Source organism: Argentina silus, assembly GCF_951799395.1.
Source record: "Argentina silus genome assembly, chromosome: 20".
In the NCBI taxonomy this organism is placed as follows: domain Eukaryota; kingdom Metazoa; phylum Chordata; class Actinopteri; order Argentiniformes; family Argentinidae; genus Argentina; species Argentina silus.
Window position 1 is genome coordinate 15,769,852 of NC_139674.1, and position 10,000 is coordinate 15,779,851.

General features: G+C 50.3%; 2 protein-coding genes across 2 annotated transcripts in view; one reads left to right on the forward strand and one right to left on the reverse strand.

The window, feature by feature from the left end:
• The window catches only part of pphln1 (periphilin 1), a 16,576-nt gene extending 13,028 nt beyond the window's left edge, over positions 1-3,548 (forward strand). Inside the window, exon 10 of the mRNA XM_083692218.1 lies at positions 2,342-3,548. Within this exon, the coding sequence (XP_083548344.1) occupies positions 2,342-2,536 (195 nt within the window). The 3' untranslated portion in view covers positions 2,537-3,548. The remainder of the gene's footprint in view (positions 1-2,341) is intronic.
• Positions 3,549-4,669: 1,121 nt separating this feature from the next.
• The window catches only part of prickle1b (prickle homolog 1b), a 34,775-nt gene continuing 29,444 nt past the window's right edge, over positions 4,670-10,000 (reverse strand). The window contains exons 5-8 of the mRNA XM_083692217.1: positions 9,927-10,000; positions 9,051-9,237; positions 6,401-7,477; positions 4,670-5,870 (exon numbers count right to left, since the gene is read on the reverse strand). The exon at positions 9,927-10,000 is cut by the window's right edge and continues 130 nt beyond it. Of these exons, the coding sequence (XP_083548343.1) occupies positions 4,822-5,870; positions 6,401-7,477; positions 9,051-9,237; positions 9,927-10,000 (2,387 nt within the window). The 3' untranslated portion in view covers positions 4,670-4,821. The remainder of the gene's footprint in view (positions 5,871-6,400; positions 7,478-9,050; positions 9,238-9,926) is intronic.

Genomic DNA, 10,000 nt, shown 5'->3' on the forward strand with positions numbered 1-10,000 from the left:
GTGTGTTTAGGTTTGCGTCAGACCTCTGCATAGTTCAGTGACACGCTGTGGAAGCTTTTTCAGAAACAAGCCAGTTATTCCGGTCGGTGCTCCGCGGAGGCCTGTGAAGTGGTCTCCTCTCCCCAGTAACGTTTAGCTGCTCAACAAGTGTCAACCAGATGTTTAACTTTCCCCCTCAGATCTGGTCTAGCCATCTCAGCCAGCGCGCTAAAGCCACGCTAGCTGTCTCCACCTTTTCACGGGGATCACAGTGGTGCGTTCGCTAGGCTAGGCTAGGCTAAGCTACCTCCTGTGCGTTGTCTTTTTAGCGTTCCCCCTCCCAGTCTGGTTGAACCATCTCAGCTCCAACTCTCTCTTCTTACAGGGATCAGTCACACGTTCGCTGGGCTAAGCTAGGCCACACACACACACACACACACACACACACACACACACACACACACACACACACACACAGAGGTCAAACCCAGGCCTTCCCGTTTGATTGGCTGACAGGGGAGAGGTCTAGGAACAGGAAGTTCGTGAGAAGACAGGTCCAGGAAATACCTCCCAGCATTCTAAGCATTCTATTGTTGCTGTACGAGCTGCTTCACTCAGGCTCTGATTGGTTACTTCCTCCAGTGTCCGACTTGTCATTGGCTGACATCTTCCACCTTGATTTATAGCATTAATTTCCCTCTCCATAAAGAGACTGTGGAATGCACTGATGCCACACAGTGCTGAAAGGTATTTCAACCACATATCTTCACTCCAGTCACACAGCCCCTATATCTGCTGTCTGTAACATAGGTACATAGTTACATAGGTACATAGGTACATAGTTACATAGGTACATAGTTACATAGTTACATAGCCCCTACATCTGCTGTCTGGTACATAGGTACATAGTTACATAGTTACATAGGTACATAGGTACATAGTTACATAGTTACATAGGTACATAGGTACATAGCCCCTACATCTGCTGTCTGTAACACAGCTACATGGCTCCTAAAAATAACCCCAGTCGTTAAAATGCCGCCATACAGTAGCAACTGGTCATGCTGGGTCTGACTGTAACTCAGCTTAGATGTCCTTAGACCGAGCACACGCACACGCACACACATATACGTACATACATACATACATACACACACACACACACATCTGCAGCAACTGAGTGATGCTATCATGTCAATATGGACCAAAATCTCTGAGGAATGTTTCCAGCACCTTGTTGAATCTATGCCACAAAGAATTAAGGCAGTTCTGAAGGCAAAAGGGGGTCCAACCCGGTACTAGCAAGGTGTACCTAATAAAGTGGCCGGTGAGTGTACACACACACACACCCGTTTTTAAGGACACAACCACCTGAACTAGTTTAGAGAATAGCTGACAGAAGGTTGTTATTAACATCCAGTCATTGCCCCCTCACAACCTAGCCTACATCACCACACCCTGTGTGTGTGTGTGTGTGTGTGTGTGTGTGTGTGAGAGAGAATGACAGAGACCGTGAGAAACTATGCTAGTGTCACCTGGGGCTATGGGCTGGGGCTGCCTGTTTTCCCTCTCATTTAACCACATGTAAACAGAGTTGAAAATAACAGTTGAGCAGTTCGGGTTTTTACCTCAGCGCCACCCCCCCCCCCCCACACACACACACACACTTCTATTCTCCGCATTCTCCTTGCCAGAGCTTGTTTGAGTCATCTGAATAACTGTGACGGGAACTAAAAAAAGCAGTAACTTCAGTGTGTGTGTGTGTGTGTGTATGTGTGTGTGTATGTGTGTGTGTATGTGTGTGTGTGTGTGTGTGTGTGTGTGTGTGTGTGTGTGTGTGTATGTATGTGTATGTGTATGTGTGTATGTGTGTGTGTGTGTGTGTGTGTGTGTGTGTGTGTGTGTGTGTGTGTGTGTGTGTGTGTGTGTGTGTGTGTGTGTGTGTGTGTGTGTGTGTGTGAACCAGCCGCTGTTCCCATACAGGTTGTAACACCTCTCCCTTTTATTGTTCGTCTCTCGCCTGTAACATTCTCTAGAACCTCTGGAGGGTTTTTATTGGTTCCAGGGCAAGGCCAGCCAATGAGAAGGCTTGGTTTGGGGTACAAGGGGTTCTGGGTGGATCTGCTGACACAATGAGCTGTGTGATGCTATCGTATTAACACTCAGATGTGAGGTCGTATGGCAGTCACTCTCTCTCTCTCTCTCCCTCTCTCTCTCTCCCTCTCTCTCTCTCCCTCTTTCTCTCTCTCTCCCACTCTCTCTGTGTGAAAGACAGACCATGGGAAACTAGGTGTCACCTGAGGCTATTCTTGTCAATGTAATGTTGTTGTGTGTGTGTGTGTGTGTGTGTGTGTGTTTGTAGGTGTACAGACAGGACTGTGAGACCTTTGGCATGGTGGTGAAGATGCTGGTTGCTAAGGACCCGAGTCTAGAGAAGCAGCTGCAGACTCCGCTGAGGGAGAACCTCGGGGAGATACGCGAGCGTTGCCTTGACGACCTCAAACACTTCATCACCGAGCTGGACGAGGTGGTGCGGCAGCCGGAACCTTCCGCCTGAGACAGCGGCCAATCGCGTCGCATCTTACTGAGGCATTGCCCAATCGCGTTTCTTCTTACTGGAACCTCAAAGTCGGGACTGCGATCTGTTTACAGAGAGGACTGCTATCTGTTTAAGACGACGGACATCTTGATCTTTTGGATTTCCTTATGCCAGCTTGACCTTCTCAAGCCAGGATTTACACCCTGCAACATCCAATGGACCCATAAGGACCATATAGGAAATATAGAAAATATTGAGCAATGAACACTCAATGTTGAGACCAACAGTGTTAGTGCACCTTCCATTTTACACAGGTCTTCTTTTACTGTACTTACTGTCAACCCACGGGTATTGGTTATACAATGTCCTTAATCCTTAACCATTACAACTGGTGAGCCATGACGACTGTTATTGTTGTTAAAGACTAATTCACATGCTATTAATGATTGAAAACTGTTCCCTCAGCCTTGTATCCATAGAAACTGTCCACACTCATTTCATTGGTCAAATCCGTGTCTGGATAAACCAATGGGACGGGAGGGATGGTTATGTCAGGTGGTTGTCAAACAGTATTGACTGTTAACCGCCGTCTCTCTCGCTCGAAGATAATGTAAGATAAAGATAATGTAGCCGATTGTTACACGACACAAACACTCACTGCTGCGTTTGATCTGATGTGACAGTAGTTGAGGTGTTTGCTGCTGCTGGGGGCACGATTGTGGTATACTCTTGTGTAAAATAGTGTATTGTCTGGAAAAAAAAATATAGGATTTTTGTTTTGTTTTTTTGTCTTTTCTATTTAAGGAGTCACAACCTAACGTTGTCCTGTCTGTACTTCTACCAGTTTGGCATTGGTCTGCTGATATTAAGCGTTGTTTTGTTTTTCTTTCCAGAAAGGTAATTGTATCCAGTAGTCTGTAAAGTACTTTATATTTCTTTATAATTCTGGAATGCTTCCTTCTTTGACTCTATGTTGAGGATCGTGAGCAAAAATATTTGAGTGTATGAATTAATAAATAAAAAACATGTTTTTTTGTAAACAACCCAGACTGCACTTCGTTTAACCCATACTTCAGTTAAAGGGAGACTCTGGGATATGATGTCACACTCTCCGACATAAGATGGCGAAACGCATTCAATTGCAACGCGGCTATTCTCCCGTCTCTCGATCGATTCGCTCTGACGTCACATCCCAGAGTCTACGATTTAACGGTTCAACATCAATGGATTAAATTCCCCAAACATCCAGACCACATTTAAAAAATGTTTAGGCTTCGGAGAGAATATTTATTAAAAGCTTCTTTACATCACATAGCATTAAAGTATTCATGACACAGAGAGGGACATTTACCTGACCTGAACAGAGTAGGGGTAAGGTACGGGACAGTGCTGTCATAGGGTTCCTATTGGCCTTTGTTTTACATCATAGTTAACGTATAGAGGGGAACAAGCATGGAACAGGAACATGTAGGAGTACAGGAAAGACCACAATTACCAGGGTACCATGGTTACCAGGAATTATGGGACGGCCTACAGAAAAAAACCACGGTTACCAGGGTACCATGGTTACCAGTGATTATGGGATGGCCTACAGGAAAGACCATGGTTACCAGACAGGTACTGTTATGGCACTTGGATGTGAACAAGCAGATGGTTTATTTTATATATTGGTCACGTTTTGCTTTTATGAAACCTTGACAGCAACAGAGGTCTTCTTGTTAGGTCACAACAACTGCACACGTCTGTGTCCATGCACCGTTATTTACTTAACAAACATACAAAGACATTTCTTATAAACCCAGGGATATAAAAATATCAGTATTAAAATCTTAACTTAACAATATATACATTAATATTTGTACTATTAAATAATTATTTTGGTTAGTCTCTAGATGCTACTTAAGATAAATCTCTCCTCACCAGAATTCACGCTAGTGTTGCCTTTGTAATGCACACAATGGTATTGCTGGAATACTTTCAATGGTTCATACAACGTTGTTAAAAAAAACAAAAAAAAACATGCTTTTATTGGCAAGTCTTGAAGTTATATATATAAAAGACCAGGAGGAAACGTCTTTGTTTTTTTCGATGTCACCCAGCACGTTCAGTGTCCAACAGTGTCCAAAATGCTGCCAGCAAGGTCCAATATGATGTCCAGCCAAAGGGAAAGAAATAAAAACGTTTTTTTTTTTTTTTTTTTTTTTTACGGACAGACATCCGCCTGTGTCCATGCATTAGTGCTTGAAGGAAACTTCCAGAAATCCCATTACAGCTCCCATTAGAGCCCCCATTAGAGGCGTCCATTATGAGATGATGCAGTTCTTGCCCCGGTGGCCCTTCCTGGACTTAGTCCGTGAGTCCTGAGAGTGTGGAGAGAGGGCCGTGACACGCGTGGCCAGGTCCTCAGTGTAGTAGTTATACCTGGACATGGTCCGGGGGCGTGGCTGGGGGATGGGCTGACCCAGGAAGTAACCTTCCTCCTCGGACTCTGAGGAAGAGGAGGAGCAGGTGGAGCACCAGTCGTCTTCATCTTCCCCGTACAGCCCCGGGAACCGCCCAGCTCGGGCCGAGTTCTGGAGGCTGTAGTCCGAGGTGGTGTGGTGGGGGTAGGAGCCGGGCCCGGGGCCAGAGGGGGGCCTGTGGGGGTAAGAGGCCTGGTTGAAGAGGTCGGTTGGGGATTCGAGCTGAGAGCTCAGCCCAGGAACCTGCTGGCTCTCGTAGGGCCTCTGCTGCGTCTGCTGGGCCCGTTCCCTGGGCGCCAGGTGGAGGGCGTTGTCTGAGCGGGCCTTGCGGCTCCGATGGCGCCCGCCGTGGTGGTGCCGGCGTTCGGCCGGAGGCTGCTTGGGCTCGGGCGGGCGGTAGACCCTCCGCTGCGGCCGTTCGCTCATGGGGTGCTGGCGTACCTCCACCTCCGCCTCGCCGTAGCTCCCGTTGTCCACCGTTTCGGCCGTGAACTTGACCATCTGCTGGGGCCGCGACTGGGACCTGCTCCTCCGCAGGATGGGGAAGTCCTGGAGGAGAGGAGGGGCAGGCATCTCCTGGGGGGAGAGGGAGAGGGACCCTGGACGCCCCATCACCCCCACCACCTCTCGCTCCTCCTCCTCCTCCTCCTCCTCCTCCTCCTTTGCTGCCCCCTGCTGTTGGCCGAAGGCAGAGCTGAGGGAGTTGGCGCTGCGGTGGAGCATGGAGGAGTTGAGAGTGCCCATGTTGCTCCCCTTCTCACAGTCCTCAGGGCCGGGTACCTGGAGGTTGTGGAGGGAGTACCTCTGTCGGTCCTCAGTCTCTGGGTCCTGGAGGTTGTGGAGGGAGTAGAGGACCTGATGCTCTTTACTGTCTCCGTCCACCGAAGCACCTGAGAGGAGAGGAACAAGCACCGCAAGTTATTCATACAGATACTTGAGCTTCCAACTGCTGTCATGACCGCAGAGTCACTACCCATCTCTTCAGGCGACATCTTAACGGTCCCTCCTAAACACCTCTTCACTCCCACTACCCCCCTGTGGAAGTTTCTCTCCTGTTAATAAAATAAAATTTAAAAAAATCCCTTCTTCTGGCATTGTGACTGCCTATGGCCCCTGGTCTGAGCATTGGTTACTTTATCTTATGATGACTGATGGATAGATGATTCACGTACTTAAACAAATGTATTTGTTGTAAGTCGCTTTGGATAAAGGCGTCTGCTAAATGCCATCAATGTAAATGTAAGATACAGCAATGATGAAGCAATTCAGTCATTTATCGTTATTGAACGGTAAAAAAACAAAACATTCTCTCTGCTATATATGCATCGTACTTTTTGTTTTATCTACTTTAAGGCAAGTTTTATCAATCACGTTCACGTCCTGATGACCATATAAGGGTACACGTGGGATGGGTTCTCACCAGTGATGTTGGAGAGAGCCAGAGAGTCCATGGAGTCTCCAACGCTCTGCTCCGTCTTCCTCAACTCATCCGTGATGCACTCCAGAGAGTCTTCATACCACTTCCTGGGGTCCAACCAGAACCGGCCAGCCCCCAACCTGCCGGCCCCCCCACCCTGGTCCTGGTCCAGATCCAGCTCCTGGATCTTCCTGGCGCTTGCCGGGCCCGGGTGGCTGCCGTAGGCAGAGTCCCCCAGCCCGTCCTGGGACTGTGCCCAGTACATCTCTGGTAGGTGCTTCTTGGAGACCAGGCTGTGACTGTGGCTGGGGCTGGGGATGTGGCTATGACTGGGGCTAAGGCTGGGGATGTGACCATGGTTCTGGGGCAGGGTGTGGCTGGTTAGGGTCGTGGACCCTCCCATGGTGGCGGTGGCGGTGGTAGTGTTGGTGGTGTCAGGTTTCAACCAGGTTTCAGCCGGCCTGCAGGGGGCGCTGTCCTCCGTCTGCTGCTGGTTCTGGTGGGCCTGGAAGATCCCGCGGTCGCCGAACTTGAGCAGGAGCTGGGTCATGTAGTCCTCGTGCTCCGCCCACTGCTCCGGGTCCTCCGGCGCCACCTCCTCCTCCGGCTCCTCGCCATCGCGGTCCCTCCAGAAACGCTCCTCGGCGAAGCCCAGGTGGGCCAGCTTGCGCCCCACGATGTCCATATCCCTGTCTCCGGCTCCGTCTCCGTACGGACTCGGGGTCCGGTAATCTGTGGTAGCGGCGATGGCCGCGGCCGGAGGAGGAGGTGGGGGGGGGTTAAGGGTCTGGGACTGGCGCCACTGCTGGTCGCCCGGGCGACTGCTCTTGCCCATGCGGACGCTGCGGCGGGACTCGCGGGAGCGCGCCGACTGGAAGGCGGCGGAGTCGGAGTCGGAGGCGACGGACCCGGTGGCGTGGAAGGCCGTGCCGAGGCTGCAGGCCTTGGAGCAGTAGATGCGGCCCAGCTTGGGCAGGAAGGGGCAGCCCAGCAGGGAGCTCTTGCACTGGGCGCAGCAGAAACACTTGTCGGTGGCGTGCCAGTGGACGCCGTCGTAGGTCATCTGGGCGTGGTCCACTCCTGGGGCGGGGGGGGAGAAGAGGGGAGTGATAACAGGGGGGTGGGGGAGAGGGGGGAACGGAGGGGAGAGGAGGGGAGTGAGGGGAAGAAGAAGAAGAGGTGGTAAGAACAGGCTTTCTCTAGCCTACAGGCAGCAGGTAGCTAGCAACACAAAAATACTCTGACTAAGATTTACACGCCTATCCCAAATTCCTCAGGTGGTTGAGCAGCCTCTCTCTAGATTGTATCTAGATGAAACAGAGGCCAGCAGTAGCACAACAACACAGGATCATATACCCTCCATTTCCCTGGACCAATAATCATCAAAGGGAGGTTTGCCATCCATAACTCTTCCCTGTGTTTACGGTAAGTAGTCACGGTGCATTCAAGTGCTCCTCTGAAACCCCCACTAACATTCAGCATCCAACCATGCGTAGAGTTCCCTGTTGGCTATTTCTGTAGATGGGAAACACAAATGATCTCAAAGTAACACGAGTTGCTGAGTCGGAAATGTCCAAGTTTCCTATGAATGATGATGCTGTTTGAATCCAGTATTGTTATTCCACTGACCCAGATAATAACATGATATAACCCACATCAACATGACTCACCGATGGAGTCATTATTATAAACATGTGTTTGATACCGTTCCTCATTCCGTTCCATGCGTTACAGTGAGCCCGTCCTCTGATTTCTACCTCCAGCAGCCTCCCTCCCCTGTGACCTTGGGGCGGAGGTTAGAGGTGACTACCACGCCCTTGAGAAAGGCACTTAACCCCTAACTACTCCAGGGGCGCCGAGGATGGCTAACCCTGTGCCCAGAGCTCTGTTCTCCCTGTGTGTGTGTGTGTGTGTGTGTGTTTGTGTGCGGAGGAGCGGGGGGGGTGATGATGGCTAACCCTGTGCCCAGAGCTCTGTTCTCCCTGTGTGTGTGTGTGTGTGTGTGTGTGTGTGTGTGTGTGTGTGTGTGTGTGTGTGCGGAGGAGGGGGGGGGGGTGATGATGGCTAACCCTGTGCCCAGAGCTCTGTTCTCCCTGTGTGTGTGTGTGTGTGTGTGTGTGTGTGCGCGCGGAGGAGGGGGGGGGGGGAGGGGTGATGATGGCTAACCCTGTGCCCAGAGCTCTGTTCTCCCTGTGTGTGTGTGTGTGTGTGTGTGTGTGTGCGCGCGGAGGAGGGGGGGGGGGAGGGGTGATGATGGCTAACCCTGTGCCCAGAGCTCTGTTCTCCATGGGGGGGGAGGGGGTATGGGGGGGGGGGGGGGGTATGGGGGGGGGGGGGGTGATGATGGCTAACCCTGTGCCCAGAGCTCTGTTCTCCATGGGGGGGGAGGGGGTATGGGGGGGGGGGGGGGGGGGGGATTGCATGGCTAATAAAACGTTGTCTGTTTGACTCACCAATGTTCTTTCCGCAGAAATCAATTCCACTGACCCGGATAAGTAACATACAACCCACGTCAAGATGACTCACCAGTGAATTACCATTATTACCATTATAAACACGTGTGTTTGATACCGTTCCTCATTCCGTCCCAGGCGTCACAACGAGCCCGTCCTCCGATTTCTACCTCCCGCGGCCTCCCTCCCCTGTGACTCACCGATGTTCTCCCCGCAGGCCTCACAGTACTCCGCGTACAGCGACTCGAAGCAGCCGCAGCAGAACGGCCGGCCGTCCTTCATGATGTAGCGCCGGCCGCCAAGGACCGTTTCACACTCGAAACACGCAAAGTGCTTCATGTGCCAGTGGCGGCCCTCCGCCTCCGTACACTCGTCAGCAAAGATGATCTGAGGAGAAACACACGCAGAGACACGTTAGCTACACGGAATAATCACACACACAGAGACACGTTAGCTACACGGAATAATCACACACACAGAGACACGTTAGCTACACGGAATAATCACACACACAGAGACACGTTAGCTACACAGAATAATCACACAGAGACACGTTAGCTACACATCAGCAAAGAGTTGACAGTGTTTTCTATATGCTAGGTTTCAGTGTTTTCTATATGCTAGGTTTCAGTGTTTTCTATATGCCAGGTTTCAGTGTTTTTCTATATGCCAGGTTTCAGTGTTTTCCTATATGCTAGGTTTCAGTGTTTTCTATATGCTAGGTTTCAGTGTTTTCTATATGACAGGTTTCAGTGTTTTCTATATGCTAGGTTTCAGTGTTTTCTATATGCTAGGTTTCAGTGTTTCCTATATGCTGGTTTCAGTGGTTTCCTATATGCTGGTTTCCTATATGACAGGTTTCAGTGTTTTCTATATGACAGGTTTCAGTGTTTTCTATATGACAGGTTTCAGTGTTTTCTATATGACAGGTTTCAGTGTTTCCTATATGACAGGTTTCAGTGTTTTCTATATGACAGGTTTCAGTGTTTCCTATATGACAGGTTTCAGTGTTTTCCATATGACAGGTTTCAGTGTTTTCCATATGACAGGTTTCAGTGTGTTGTAGGTGGTCTGACCTCATCACAGGCGGTGCAGCGGGGCTTCAGCAGCTCGGCGTGGTGCCGGCCACAGTGGACCTTCCCGTTCTGGT